At 44.2% G+C, this 15,742-nt stretch overlaps 1 protein-coding gene across 4 annotated transcripts in view; it reads left to right on the top strand.

Moving 5' to 3' along the window:
* Positions 1-1,041: 1,041 nt before the first annotated feature.
* ARMC8 (armadillo repeat containing 8) overlaps positions 1,042-15,742 on the top strand; it is a 61,163-nt gene continuing 46,462 nt past the window's right edge. For 3 of the 4 annotated variants that reach the window (XM_059855151.1, XM_059855150.1, XM_059855149.1), the window contains exons 1-2: positions 1,042-1,197; positions 3,112-3,188. In XM_059855151.1, coding sequence (XP_059711134.1) covers positions 1,153-1,197; positions 3,112-3,188 — 122 coding nt within the window. In that variant the 5' untranslated portion in view covers positions 1,042-1,152. Of the gene's footprint in view, positions 1,198-3,111; positions 3,189-4,320; positions 4,394-15,742 lie in introns of those variants that run through there. The other variant, XM_059855152.1, reaches the window with a different exon arrangement.

Below are 15,742 nucleotides of genomic sequence, written 5' to 3'. Positions count from 1 at the left end.
CAGTCCCCTTTAAAAAGATTTAGTCTCTCTGAAAACTTTTGAAATTTTGATGAGAAACCTCTGTAAAGCTTTTCTCTGATCAACCCTTTTATTGCAGTTTTTTCAGTGAGTGTACTTAGTCTAAAACTGGTTTTGCTGTTATTAGTGCTTGAGAAAAGTTCTGTCCCAGGCCAGCACACAGGTATTTTCAAAGCATGTCATCAGTCTGCTCAGAGAAAAACAGCAAAGAGGTATAGCCTTGTTTCATAATGGAATATTTTAAAATTAAATCTATTAAAGTCACCTTGTGATTGCATCCTAAAGTATGTTTATTGTACTCCGGTTATCCTGTGCAGTCTCTAGCAGCTGCCAAACCTGTTTTCCTGGGAAGGGAATAGGTTGAGAGGCGTGAGCCCGAGCTGCGATGTATCTGCTGTCTTTTCGTGGTTTTACCATCCTCGTCCCGTTTAGTTCTGACTTTAGGGTGGGGACAGTTAGCGTCCCCATGCCTCAGGCTGTGTAACACAGTGGGGCTAATAAAAAAATAGCAGATCTCATAGACCCTGTAGCACGTCTTACTGAAGTCCTGGGTTGTTTGGGGTGTTTTCTGTGAACAAATTCAAAGCCAAACAAATCAATGCTGGCAACAAAAGCAATGACAAACTAAAGGAACCCAAACCGTTTCTGTGCAGCGAGGCTGAGGGTAAAGGGCGGGCTCGGGCTCGGCCCCGCTCGGGCTCGTTTCGGTTCGGGCTCGGACAAAGGCTCGGCAGGCTCGGGCTCGTGTTCGGCTCGGGCTCTGCGGTTCAGGTTCGGATCTGCTCGGGCTGGGCTCGAGTCGGGCTCGTTTCCACTTGGTCTCCGGCTCACATTCATCTCCGCTGCGCTCGGCTCCACTCGGTTTCCGGCTCGGCTGGGCTCGCGTTCGGCTCGGGCCGTCACTCTCCGCGGCCCGTGAAGGCCGCGCCCTGCTCCGCGCGTGCGCACAGCGGGCGCCGTCCCGCACGCGGGTGGCGTGCGGCGGCGCAGGCGCGGTGGGGCGGCAGCGGGGGTTCGGCGCCGGCCGGTTCGCTGGGCCCGCCCCGCTACCCCCGGCCCCCGCCCGCCGCGCGCCCGCCATGAGCCCGCGCCCGCCGGCCTGAGGCGCCGCCGGTGCCGGAGCGCTCCGCCAAGATGGCGTGTGTGCTGGAGGCGCCGCTCCGCATGAGCGTCCTCTCGGTGAGTGCCGCGGGCCGGGCCCTGCCTGACCTTGGCCCCCGCTGGGCCCCGCTGTCCGGCGGCGCCGGGAGCGGCCCTGGGGCTGCGCCGGGAGCGGGGGCGGTGCGGGCGGTGGGGCCGCGCTCCTTCCTTCTGCCCCCCGCGCCGCAACTTCTCCCGGCGCTGGTTTCCCCCACACGAGGAGCCCGTTCCGTAGCCGTGGAGGCACCGGCGCTCTGGACGTGTCGTTCGCTGCTGACGGTTCGGGCTAGCCGGCCCCGGGCAGCCGCAGCTCGGCACGCGGAGGGCCCCGGCGCTGTGGGTGCTGCGGGTGCTGCCCTTCCGCGGGGGCTGCGGAGCAGGGCAGGGGCTCCCAGGTGCGCTCGCAGCCCGCCCCGGCTCGGGGGCTGTGCCGCTGCCGGAACCGGGGCTCTCCTCGCGGCGTCCCGGCTCCTGCGGCAGGGAGGAGCCGCCGTGCTGGGGGAGCGGTGACAGCCACCTTCCCTTCCCGGGGGACGGCCCAGGGCGCACAGCGGTCCTGCTGCATCGCACCGGTGCTGGGAGTAGCGATGCAAAAGGTGCAGCCCGGGTGCTGCCGCAAGAGCGGAGGGTTGGCGCTTTTCCTTCTGTTTCCTGAAAAATTCATGTTGGTTAAGAGTTCCGTGAAATTGATTATGTCGATGAATTGGCGCTTTTTTTTTTTTTTTTTTTTCTTTTGAGGGGACTGCCTGCATACGAATACACTTCTACGTATTGCAGACCTCGTAGCTGATGCGGTGGAAGCCAGGATATTTTAGAATCAAAAAGCTACGGGTTCTTTGAAGTCTAGAAGAGTTTTACATGTAATTACATAGGTCAGGTAGCTAGAAGTCCATTGCTATTCTCAAAAATACTGTCTTTGGTTACACGGTGGAAGTGTATCTGTAGGACTTACGTGGCATAATATAATAGTATTCTTGGAGACAAAGGAGTCTTGCTGCCTCTAGATGATTCTTCTGTGTGATGTGAGACCACAGGCAAGAAGCTGCTGGTGCCTCTTGACATCAGGGTGGGGAAGCAGGAGTAGATTCCACCCCATAGCAGATACTTGCTAAAGCAAGGGAGAATTTTCAACTCTTTGAGCTTCTCTCAAGGAACACTCATAAGGAAAAATGGGCAAAGCTTAATGAAATGAGAGTCGGTGAAAAGGAAAAAAAAAAAAAAAGTAGGTGAGATAATGGCAACGTATCCTGGCAAGTGTTCCTGAGAACCTGGAGGGAAAATTCTCTTCCCCTTTCCCACCCTTGTGTTTTGGAATGCTTGCCATCTCTGACTTTGGATCTTCTCAAAAGGAATAACAAATCAGTGGTGCATAAGTGTGTAGCTTACAAGCACGGTCCTGTTGCCGAGAAGAGAATTCTCTTTGTCTTATACAGCACTATGAGAATGTTGTGGGGAATACTGTGCTGCTGTCCCATTGAAGGTCTGTGGCACAGGCTCTGAAATGTAACTATGTTGTGACAAAGTAAGTTACAGAAAAATGTCTTGTTATGAGCTTCCTTCTTTTGGAGAGCTTGTTTGTGGGTATGGTTCTTGAGCAACATTAACTGCTCTTTGAGACTTTTTCTTCCAGGAATTTATTATATATAGCAATTAAACATAATAAAATTGTGATTCGAGGCAGTGCTAATAACTACAGTTCATAAATAGCTCTCTGTTAACTTGCTTTGACACTTACCATGTTGTTATCTACATTAAGTACCTCATCTTCTGTAGATTACACTTGAACACAGGGTTTCCTTTGTGTGATGTTGCCCAGCAGTAACATGCTGCACATTTAAATACAATTCTGTGGATTCCCTGCCTCTTGCCTGGGAAGTTTTGTACCCTTGCTGCTGCATAAGCCATTGTATGGATTGATATAAACTATTGCAATTGTTTGCTCTCTCTCTGCAGGAGGTCACAGCCAGTAGCCGCCACTATGTCGATAGATTGTTTGATCTCGATCCCCAAAAAGTCCTGCAAGGTGTCATGTAAGTCATTGAAACACTCTTGGGCTCTTGGTTGTGCATAGGCCAGGTGTGCTTGATCCCATTACAGTGATAGGTCAAGGGCAAGAAGCTCTTATTTTTTTTTGAGAAATGTAGTTGGCAAATCTTAATACAAATATGTCAGTATTGATATAGAGTTAGTATTGATATAGACTCTCACTCTGTAGTGCATATGGTTCATAACACAGCCTCCCAGTTGCCAGAAATGAGGTTAAACATTCTGTGAGCGCTGAACATTTTTTTGGATGTATTTCTGCCTTTTAGCCGTGTTTTGCTCCTCTTCCAGGTCTGTTGAGACTCTTTTTTCTTACTGCACTGCCAAGTCAGTGTACCTGCCTCTTACTCTTTCCTCTGCTACCATGCCTGCATGTTGGCTTTGACTTTTTTAGTGCTTGGTTTCTGTCTCCCCATGGGAACTGCAAGCTGCAAGAGAATGCTCCCACAGAACTGAATTTGGATGCAAGTTGTATTTCAGTACTTCTGTTTCATGCCAGCGGTCAGGGTAGGGACTGAGAGTGAGTCAAGGAGCAGGAGTGAAACTGCTGCAAAGCTCTGGGTGTTCTCTTGCTGTCCTTAGGCCATGAGCTTTCCACTAGAATCACTTTTACAGCAAAGTGGCAAATGAGACCTTGCCCAGGCCTGACTTTGGTGGTGAAACCAGACCCTTTGGGCTTACCAGTAGCTTGTTGGCTATGGCTGTCTAGTAAAATACCAGGAGAAATCAGAGGAACAAGTGGACCAGAAAGCCAGGAATGTTGGTTGTGTTGCTTAGCGTGACCTGAGGTGTTCCCCAGTAGCAGATGAAAACAATTACTTCAAATGTCCAGGGGCAACATGTCAGTGTCCCTTTAAAATACATGAAGAACCCAGTGTAGGTAAGACTGTCCTGGAAGTTTCCTTGGTTGGAATACCCCCTTACCTGTATAAGAACTTTAGATACCCTGCTGGAACTATGTGCAGGTTCTTAACTCTGCTCCAGGGGAGCCTGGTTTTGCTTCCACCCCTTGGCCTTTGTGTTCCCCTCCTCATAAGGGTGGTGGGGTGGTCCTGGGGAAGGATGTGTCTCATCCAGTGTCCCAGTGGGGTGACTTAGCCCCTTTTTTCTCCCTGGCAGATGCTCTGAGCCATGGCTGGTGCTCCGTCCCTGCTCTCCTTCCTTTTCAAAGGACTGGAGCCCACAACCCTTGGTAATCCCTCCCCTATATTTTGATATGTTATTCATCTTTTGCAGTATAACTGACCTCCCAGAAACAGGAGGTTTAGGCAGTATCTTTGTCTTGGGTAGCATCTGAAATTCTTCGTCTTGTCCGTGGGTGTCAGTGGATTCTATGCTGAGATCCTTTTCTTGTATTTAAAGACAAGAAAATAGCAATTTATTTCACAAAATCTCTCACCGGGCAGATTTGGATGATAAAACTGTATTTGTGATGCCCTGGCTGAAATCTTAATTGTGAGGGTATCTTTACTGATTCTGAGCCAGTCCTTTGTGGCAGATGTGTTGTTTTTTGTGTATTGGTGGGTGGGTGTGTGACAGTCCAATTTAGAAAAAATTATATAGAACATAGAATAAGAGTATGAAAGACTATAAAAATGTATATAAAAGATGGAATTTAGAGTAGTGTATATATTAAAAATTTCTGTCAGTCCAGGATTCTTTTTGGGCAGAAAAATACTGCTTTGTCCTTCTTTCTTTGATTTCAGGGTATATGCAGCGATGTTGAAGTTAGAATGATCTATTATTTGGGGTGGAGTAGGAAAGGATTAAAGTTTTTCCAGAAGTGCCTGTCAGAAGCTTTACCAGATATGCTGCATCCTTTGCAGAAAATCTTTGTTTCCTAAGATGTGCTGGTTTTTCCCTGCATCTTGGCTGGAAATACTGATGACCTAGATTTTTATTTTGATTGATGGAACTGTATGAATATCAAGGATCAGAAAATGGGCTGTTGTAAGAGGCTTTGTTTCTGCCGATTGTCTTCAGTTATGATAGTCCTGTTTTTTGTATGCTTGAATGAATAACTTGGACTTGGGGCTTTTTTTCATTGTATCCTTGTAATTTTAATGAAACACAACTTCTGAATGAGCTTTGATAAAGGTAAAATGTACCTAAATGTTTCTTGAACTTGAAAATCATGCCAGTCCGGTTTTCATCTTGTAACTTGAGAAAGCTTTAATTATATATTCTGAAAGCATTTAAATGATTAAAATCTCCTTTTTTCCTTGCTTTCCCATGAATTTTCGGAGGTGGTGTTCAGAGTTTTTTCCTCATCCAGACAGTAAAGCTTTACCTGGTTAAGAGCTTCTTTATTTTCCTTCTACTGGGAAAGCAGAAACCATTTCCTTGTTGTCCATTACTGCTGCATGTGGATCTATTGATCATATTTCAAAATGCCAAGTTTCCTGCAGAACTTCTGTTCACATCAATTCTGTCCTGCTCATCTGGGTATGGATAGTGGATAGGAAGGGGAGAATTGTACCTGCTACTAAATCCTGAATCTCAGTTCAGGATTTGAGAAGTTGAGATGACTACTGCCTTTTTTGCTGTACCTGGTAGTGCACTAAAGTGTTCAAGGCCCATCTCCATACCCACATCTCTGTGGCAGTGTGTGTATTTACCTTTTACTTACTGTCTTTGTAGATGGGCAAGGTTAATATAGTAGTTCCCTTCTATAAACATGGACTCTAAATTGTGGCCATGCTTATGCTTGAGAGATCTTTACAGGTTTGCTTTCTGTCTCCTTAGGTGCTCCTGTGACCCTTTTCTCTTGCTGTAGTAGAGCTCAGGTTTTCTCCTGTGTGCTCAGAGTGCATTCTGCAAGGTCAGCACTGATGTCAGGTGTGCAGCTCTTGAGTGCAGCTCGTGTTGGCAGTGCTTACATTGCCTCACACAGATACTGCAGTGCATTAAATGCTGTGGTCTCTCTGAGGTTCTCGTCAATGTTTTGCTGTTATTGGCAGAGAAACAGAACAGAAGTGGTTCTGTAAATTTCTGTGCTTTTATAAGAGCTTCATTTGTCCCAGGGCTGTTCCCGCAGGATCATTTTGTGCTTTGCAGTATTTTTTTTTTAAAGCATATCTGGGTTGTAATCCTTAGACTGTCATTTGCTTTTTCACCTGCTGTTAAACTCAGGACTACATTGTTCAGATGTAAGACTGATACCTGGTTTTATCCTCCAATTTTTTTTTTGCTGGTCAGGGGCTTCTTTGAGAGACATTTTATTATGATTACATTTAGCCTGGTGCCTTCAAAGTGGCAGTCTATCATTTTATGGAGAACTGTGTAATCCCACCTCAAGGCTGGGTTTGAAAGGAGCATCTTTTCTGACAAGCCTGGCTTACTCAAGGTCTCAGCTGTTTCTCATCAGGCTATTCCTCAGCAGTCAAAGGATGTCATGCTTTAAGACTTGTAAATTATCATCTTTGTGGTGCCCTGAGAGTTCCTGTGCTACTGCTGTTCTTGTGCTTTATGGCCAGCAGGAATTAGTAGACAAGCGTTTTCCAACCTTGTGTGAGCATTTTATTCCTCAGCACCTTGAAAGAAACATCCTATAGAAATGGCTTATGGCCCTCACTCAGTGTGTGTTTTGCATCCAGCTATTTTATTTTTGGAGTTTGGGTCTATAATAAATGTTCCAGGCAGAGGTTTAGATGGCTGTGTAATAGTGTGCTGTGTTCTCAGCTGTTGGAGGGATCATCAGTGCAGTGTTCACACATGGCCACCACAAAAACTCTGTGAAATATGAGAGGCAACTTCATGAAGTGGGAAGAGAGGAAATTCCCATCTCAGTTCTAATAGAGCAACAGTTACCCCCCTTCAGACAGTTGTGAAGAGGCTACTTTTTGCTTCTTGTTCTTCTTGTCTGTTAAACTTTCTGTAACACTAAGTGATGAACAGCACTTGTCTCCACATTTTGCATCCCAAACAGCTGCATCAGATTTGCAGTCTCAGTGGGCACTTCTGAACTTCAGTTTTCTGCAAGAGCTTTTTTGGTTTTTTGCATATTCCCTTGGCCTTGTGGAAATAGAGCAGTCCTTAGAGGGTTGTTCCTGTCATAGTTTGCTCCTGTACATTTGGTCAATTCTGTTGTCTCCTAGGCAGTACACTGTAGTAAATGCATATTCTGCATGAAGCTTGGAGGTGTCATTGGCTAACAACAAGTGATGTAATTTTTTGAAGCATTGTTTTTGTGCAGAGTCATTCATGTGTAGAGGGAAGAGGCTCCTGAATCCCTCGTTGGTGCTTTGTGAACTGCAGGACCAGCTCTTTGTGACTTGGAGCTAGGAAGCTGCAGGATCTGACAGAAATTGGAGCAGGTTTAGGTGGTGCTGGGAGCACTCCTCTGATTGTTGGTTTTTCCCTTTCAGGAGGTGAGCTGTGAAAGAAGGCTTTTGGGAGGGAGAGGAGGAACTGAAAGGCTTAAACATTCGAGCATTAAGTAGTGCTCTGTGAAGAGGGGCTTTCAGTGCAGTGGTTTTTGTAGTCAGGTGGAAGGATGGTGTAGACAGAGGGAAGAGAGGCAGATGCACTTCAATGCAAATGTGTTCCTGCCAGAGAAAAGGTACTCTCACTTTTGCATATTTTTATAATGCAGCAAAAGCTGCAAATGCAGAATAGCTTGGTTTTGGCGAGTAAGTTGTTATGTATTGTAACTCCTGGTGTAATATTTAGAGGTGGATTAAGCTTCAGGTGTATCTATGATATTTGGCCAGCAATCTTCAGCCTCACAGGGTTGTTTAATATTTCAGGCCTTGGATTTACTGCTCTGAGGCCATGGGAGAATGATGGTTATTGACTCCATTTCATTGCTACTTTTGAGATGGCTGTGAAGCCACTTTTCTCCAAAACCCCTCTGTTGATACAACCCTCCGCATGGTGATACTGTTGCTGTGATGGCTTGAGTCTCAGAGTCGGGGAGGGAGGAGGAACAGTCTCTGTCAGACTGGCTGATGGAGCTGGAGAGGATGGGGTCACAGGAATGCTGAGGTGGGACTCAGTAACAGAGCTCAAGCTGAGCACAGCTGAACATTATATGGCCATTCAGAGCTTACCTTCCCCTCATTAATCTGGTACAAAAAGGCAGTGGCTGCCTGCCAGGGAGGGTGCAAGCAGCAGGCAGCTGGGGGAGAAATACTTCTGCCCTTTGGGGGTATGGGGGTTGTTGTAGAGACTGAACTTGAAGGTTGGGCCAAGGGGTTATGTGCCACAGAGCCAGCAATGCTGCTGAGGTTGTGATTCTTCATATTTGGTGCTGGAGTTTCTGGTTCCAAGCTGTCAGTTTGCACTGATTGGAATCAGTATTAAAAATTGGAATTTAGTAACTCATTTTCCATTTGCAATATGTAACTTTTATGCTAACATAAAGGTTGATATTTCTAGTAACATGCAAGGGACAGAGCCCTGTTTTGCAATTAATTTGTGCACCAGATGATTTAGCTGACTGTAGTATGTATGCTGTGTTTGTGGTGCTGAACTGATAATGTCAACTGTTGAGATACTTTTCTTGGGGGATTATAGCAGGAAGGCTAGCTCGTAGAATTACTTGCTAAAATATACTTCAAACAGGCATTATCTGAAATGTCCAGAAACTCCAGAATGAGAGAGTTTATGGGCATATAGATATTAGAGGATTTCTAATGAGAACCGAGTAACACCCATTTGAAAAAGGGAATTTAGGCTTGACTAGGCCAGTACATCACCTTAGCTCTGATAGCTATTTGGAGATAAAAATCAGAGGTTTTGCTTCATGACAGAGAGACTTCAGATTATTATAATCTAATGAGTAGTAGCTATGTTAAATTAATAGGGTTTGGTGATTCTTCAGTAGTTGTTGGCCTAAGGTGCAGTGGACAGTGTCAAACAATATTGCAAGCTCACATTTAGAACAGCCAAGCACATGTTGCAAGGCCATTTTAAGGTATTTTCCTGTCCTGAATGAAGCTGAAAACTCCATGTGGAGCACTTGTGGTGGGTGATGTTCTGTAGATAAAGAGTGGTGGGTTTAAAATGAGACAGTGGACAAAAGTAGCTTTAAATAAAGGGACAGTGAATGAAGAATAGTGCAGTAAAAATGTAGTGTTACAGATACCTCTTGGTTTAATGAAATTTCATTCAATTTTTGCTTAAGCTGTGGGATGCCCTGCTAAATGCTGAAGGCAGTCCTTCATACTGGGATGTGAAATATCCTTGGGGGAAGATGGAGACATTAAAAAAAAAAAAGGTACCACAGTTACTTGTATTTGATATTTTGGGTCATTCATGTGAAGCAGCAGTGGTGGAGCTGCTCTTTTCACGTGGTTTGGCTGTTTTGGGACAGTTGTGAAAGAAGTATTTTGCTGATCTGGCATCACAGAGCAGGGATTTTCTGAGTGAGGATTTGTGAGAGTTCTGCTGAGCTGCAGCTGTTTTGCCCACACCTCTGTTGGGATAATTCTTTAGGACCTAGTGTGGTTAAATAGCAGAGATTGATGCTGAAATTGAAATACTGATGATACAGAGCTCTCTCCAGCTATGGTTCCTGTGGTTTTGTTGGTTTGGTTTTTTTAGTTTATACTGGTTACATAATAGAAGTTAGCTGAGCTCCCATCCACCCCTAACTTCAAACACTTTAAATTTGGGTTACATTGTTTTTAAGACTGAGTGAGGCAAATTGTTTCTCCCTTACTGATCTCATGCAACTTGTAGCACCATATCCAGACTCAGTGCAAAGGATGAGACAATAAAACGTGCTTGGGAGAGAAGGGAAAAGCAGCATCTCCCTTTTGTCAGTCCAGGCAGAGACTGGAAAGGAACTTGAATTGAAACTGTAGCTGAAGACATGGAGAGCTGACCTGGTTAAGCTTGGTCAGAAGGGCAGCAGGTGAATTGGGTGATGTAAACTCCTGTGTGGAAGTGAAGGTTTGGTATGAGAGCTTTCTTCAGTCTGTCACCCACAGCAAGAGAAGCATTGGAAAGCAGGATAAATTCAGGGTAGGAGTAAGCTGTCAATATCTCTAACTACAGGTATGGGTCACTCAAACACTTCTGTTTGGTAGACTTTCTTTGTCAGGAAACTCCTGACACAGTAATTTGCCTTTGCAGAGAGGATACTTGAGATAAGAGTTCAAGCATTTTCAATGGCATTGAGATATGGAGGAGTTGGAGTAAATGATCACTTTTAGCTTTATGTGTGTTAAATTCTACTGTTCTGCAGTGCTGTAATTATAGCCAGGTGCTATTTTTCTACAGCACTTTGATTTTATGCACTGAGACTATAGAGTTAATATTGAGAACAACCATGGATTGAGGGGCTTTTGTTTAAATGTTGTTTGTTTAGTTTGCACTGTATGTTGATGGTGTCATGGTTTCTAAGTGTTAAAATTCAAAGGAGTTGAGTAACACTGCCTTGCTCTGCTGCTTTGTTCTTTCCTGTAAAATCTTTTTTTTTTTTGTTGTATCAACTGCTGTTTTTGAATGGGATTAGACATCTTGAAACTTTTCTTCTCAACTTGATGATTAACTTTAAAAATAAGTTGATCTAGGACTTCTGGGGTTTGCTTGAATTGACAGGAGTTTGTAAAGTTTTATTCACTTGGTTGGACCAGTAGTCATGTTGGTCTCTACTTACTCAAGGAGTAGAAAACAGCTTCAAGCCATAGTAGTATCCATTTTAGAAATTAATTCTGTGACAATAGTGATGGCTGTATTTTAACACTCAAAACCTGGTCATAAAATCCTGATGTTGCTTTCCATCCATCTATAAAAATGGGAGAGTGGAGGAAAAGGAGCAGGAGGAGGAGACAAAAACTGTAGGAAGCATAATTATCCAAACTTAGCTTGTCCACAATGAGCTTCTGGCTGTAGTCCAGCCAGTACAGGTGCCATTTGCTTATATGATCCTGAAACTTAGAAACTCTCTTGCACCTGGGGCAGCTGGTTTTTCTCTGAGCTGTGTCCCTGTATCAGCTGCAGTACCTCAGCTTTTTAGAAGGTTGCATTTTGAGTTTTTGAAACCTTTGAGAATGCTGCTTTGTGTCACTCTGTTGTTGTGATTTTGAACAGCCCCTGCTAGATGAATCTCCAGCCCTGACAGTGCTTTGTGTTGGGAGATTTGTCTGGCTGCATAACTGGCTCAGAATCTCTTGGAACTATTTCACACTGAAAGTGAAAACATTGGCTGGAGGTGCCAAGGGCTACTTTTCCTTCTGTGATCGTTCAGCTTGTGTTTGATACCCTTCTCTGTCTAGGAACCCCTGAGATATTTCTCTCTGCTGTTTTCAAAAGCCATAAGATGAGGAAATGTCATGCAGGCTGTTTATTTCCTCTTCTTCTGTGGAGTTCCTGTGGCTGCTTCCTCAAGTCACTCTGGCTCGTTTCAAGATCTTTTGTGTTGCTTTGGTGGAAGGTGATGTAGGAAAGCTCCAGGGCTTCCTAACAGAATTTTATAATTTATTCTGTTTGTGCTTGATTTACTGTATTTAAAAATGGAAGTAGAGCCAAATTGTCACCTTGTCCTTGTATCCATGCTGCTTTCTCAGGATTTGTTTTGCAGGAGAGATGTAGGTATGGGGGCTCACTGGGGATGCTGTGAAAGTCTTTTCTTTCTCAGCTGGGACCTGAACTCACTCTTGTGTTTCACTGGGATTTTATTCTGGGGAAGGAGTCCCAAACTTAGAACTGACTTCATTAATATGTTGAACTTCAGTAACTTCTGTGTAGGGTAAAGGTCAGCTCCTCAGCTTCCTTCTGCAATAGTAATTTTCATTGACTACTCATTTCCCAGGATGTAGACATTTAATAATATTGGTTTTTATTGGTTAGGAATCATTGAAACTAAAAGACCATATTTTACTTGCAGACTGTTCTATTTAATGTCACTTCTTGCTTGTCTGAAGTGGCTATATCTGGTGCCTTTAAACAATTACACATTAAATATCAGAATAAAACCAGAACTTCATGCACAGTTGGCAGATTAGTTCTTCTTGTAAATCTTATCAAGCTGTATTTAGATGGAAATAAGATTTTTCTTTAGTTTAATGTACTCCTAAAATATTTTAAACACTCATGCTGTGTTCATATACTAGCATGCACTGCATTTTATTTATAGCTAATTAGTTAAACTGATTGCTTTTGGGTTGCAATGTTCTGAAACATTGTTAGAGCTGATAAACATCACCCGATAGTTTTTTCTGATTTTTTCAAGTTGTAGGAAGAAAATCAGTCTTGCTGCTTTTCCAGTCTCTAGGTTGTTCATAACTTAAAGCTGAATGGTCACAGGTTCAACTGATGGAACGATATTTTTATTTCTTTAAGAGGCAATAAGAGATTGAAAAAGCTGGTTTAGCACTTCAGGAAGCAATATTCCCAAGCACTTAGCTAGGAGCTCTGCAGTATTTTATTGTTGGCAGCTTGTGTTATTCCTTCTTGCAGGTTTTTTCCATGTAAATTACTTTATTGCACTGTAATACATGTCAGCATAAATATCAGATTTTAAATCTATACATAAATTGATTGTAATGCAGGTTATTTTTTTAAATGATTTGGAATTCAGTTTGAACCTAAACTTAGATTTAATATGCAGGATATTAGAAAAGCCCAAACCAAAAACCCAGCCAACCTCAAATGCATCTTAAGGGCTCTGCTTTATGGAGCTTTAGGTTTGTCTTTTGACTCTCCACACAGTTGTTGTTCTGAGCTGAGAAACTCACTGGTGCTGAGGTGTTCTGGGTGCAGGGGCCAGCTCTGAGTTTTTCCTGGGAGGCTGCTGGCAGCTGGCTCATAACCTGAGCTTGGAGCTGGGAGTTGGAAAGGCTGGATCTCCCTCTGGATCATGGTCCTGTCACAGGTTAGGCCTGGAGTCACCAGGGGTGTTTTGCACTTCTGTAGTTCTCATCTCCCTGTAACTACTTTGTTACTGCTGTTCCCTTTTCCCTCCTGCCAAGGACTCCTTTGCACAGAGGAAATGGGAGCAGGGTGCCTGACATTTGGAAATAAAGTGGGGATTAGTTTTGGACTCAGTTTCTGGGGTTTCTTTGTTGCCTCTTGTACAAGATGGTGATCTTTGCTGCTTTTTTTCCTTGGATGTATCTCATGATGTCTTGGATCTGAAATCAGTCAAGCTTGAACTTGTTGGAGGTGATGTTCTCAAGTAAGGGAGTTGCCCTCAGTTTTTCCAAGGTTTGTGATTCAGCAAGGACCTGGTAGTCTAGGACAGCCTATGGTAGTTCCTTGCTTCTTAGGGAACTAGCTTCCTGATCAGGAAAATCTCTATAAAATATCATATGCAATTACATTGTTATTTTTCATAGTACTCAAAAAAACCTACTACTATGCAGCATTTGAATATGGCATTTTAAGGGTGTTCTTGCTTTCAATATTCACAGCTTCCTGTGTATTGAATAGGGTGGCAGTTTTGGGGAGAGAAGTGTGGCAGGGAGCTTGGGAGTGCACACAGACATGGGGACCTGTGAGCCCTGTCTCTGACAGGTTTTGGTCATGTTACCAGTCTGAAGATATTTGCCTTGCCTGCAAGTTGAAGTTGATCAAATGTACACGTGTTGGATCTGTCAGAAATCTCAAGCTTGTGCCATTTCTTACCTGTCTGGCATAACTTTTCTGAGGAACTTTATGACCATGGGATGGAGAAATTCATCTGAATAATTTACAGATCAGGACTGTGCCCTCACTAACCCTCTCCAGTTGAGTGTTATGAAACTTGGCCATGCTCCTGCCACTTGTGAAAGGGTCTCTGAATCAAATTCTAATAGGCAATGCTTACTAAATGGTTATAATGTTAACAAATCATTCTGTTGGGGATTGGGGCAGGAGTCACAAAAGTTGGGTAGTGTTGGTTTCAGTTTTGTTTGTTATTTTTGTTTGTTTGTTTGTTTTTACACAAAATACGATGTAAAATCACAAGCACAGGGTATTAAAACATCACCAAAATCTATTTGTTAATTTCCAGAGTGCTTGGTTAGTGCCTCCCCTTTAGCTGCCTGAGATGCCTTTGCAGGTTGTGGATACGGGTGCAGCTTTTGATGACTCTGGTGCCTCAGGGCAGCAGGGAGAGGCAACCTCTGCAGCAGTCTTGGAGTGGCCTGAGCACTTTAGTGCCTGAACTTGACACATCGGTTGGTGCAGTTTCCATTATTCCTCTGAGACATCTGACCCTTGCTTCTGCCACTGTTTTGGACTGACTCTTGCATTCCATAAACTTTTAAAAATTACCTTTAATGTGAAGGGTTCAGCATAGAAACCACTGAAGAACTGTTTCCGATTTTAGTGACAACTTCAGCTCCATTTGTGGAATTTTCAGGGGCTTCCAGCTTAGCCTGTCTCCTGACCTTGCTCTTTCTCCTCTACCTCCTGCCTCGTGGTGTGAAGTTACCCACCTTAGGGAGACACAAGAGGAAGGTGCAGCATTTCCCTCTGATGCTGAGCTAGGTGGAGCTGGGCTGGGCTGGCAGTTGCTGTTCAGTGGTGGCTCCTTGCAGGGGGGTTCCTGATTGCTGGGTTCAGGTGTGTGCAGAACTGCAGCTGAGCTGCTTTTAGTGATGATCCCATGCTGGAGCTCTGAGATCACAGCTGGACTTGGAGCTAGCCTGGAATTCCTCAAGTATTCTTGTGCATGCAAGGAGAGAGCACGTGGAGGAATTCAGGGAGAACAGGCAATTACCTTTTGCTAACTGAGCTTTATGGAGGTCCTGTTTGTGCCAGTAAGGTGTTGCCTGCCTTGGCCAAGAAGTCTTTTACAGCTCTGGTGGAGGGAGTTGTTAAACTTGGGACAGCTGCTTGGTGCAGTGAAATCTTTTTCAGCACACACCAAAGGACTTTATAGTGTTCCTGCTGGCCAGGACAGATCTCACAGAACAGGGCTGCTCTATGTTCCTTTAAAATTGCAGATAGCAGCTGGGAGAGATCTAGAGGCAAGGAAATGTGCTCACTTAAAGCAACCACTACCACTCCCAAATTGTTTGAATAAATTATATGCATAGTGATTAACTTAGCCATTTTGCTGCTCACACTATAATCAATCTAGTGTTGGTTTTTTAGTGATAAAGAATTACCTGAAGTTGGCCCCAAGAGCTAGAAAGCTTCCTAGAAATGAATCATCTTGATTTTCAGAAGCCAGTTCTAAGTTGCAAGCTTGCTTTGAGATTCTCTGGGTGCTCATGTTTGCTCAATGTGCTCATTTGAAGAGAAAAAAGAGCAGTTGCTGGTAGTTTTTAGGATGCAGCAGCAATTTTCTGAACAAGGTTGCAAATCACAGGTTTCCATAGGAATTCTTAGTGTGTGCAACCAGTGTCCACTTCCCAAAGTGCTTCCCATGTTGTGGTACCATAGTATGAATGCCTGTCATGTGTATAACCTTGCAGTGACTCTCAGGTGGGAAAGTGCTCTGGTTTCCACTTAGTTCCTGAGATTTTGATGTACAGATGTTTAGGTGTCCTGCTGAAATACATGAAAGGAAGCCTGGGGTGAAGAGAGTAAAAGCCTGGTCTCTGGAGACTGGTGATGGTTCCTTGTTCCTTTTTCTTAGGTTGCCTTTCCCTGCACCCTGTAA

Source organism: Haemorhous mexicanus, chromosome 10 (genome assembly GCF_027477595.1).
Source record: "Haemorhous mexicanus isolate bHaeMex1 chromosome 10, bHaeMex1.pri, whole genome shotgun sequence".
Lineage (NCBI taxonomy): Eukaryota > Metazoa > Chordata > Aves > Passeriformes > Fringillidae > Haemorhous > Haemorhous mexicanus.
The sequence above is the reverse complement of the archived record's forward strand: the minus strand, read 5'-3'. Positions and strand labels throughout refer to the sequence as shown.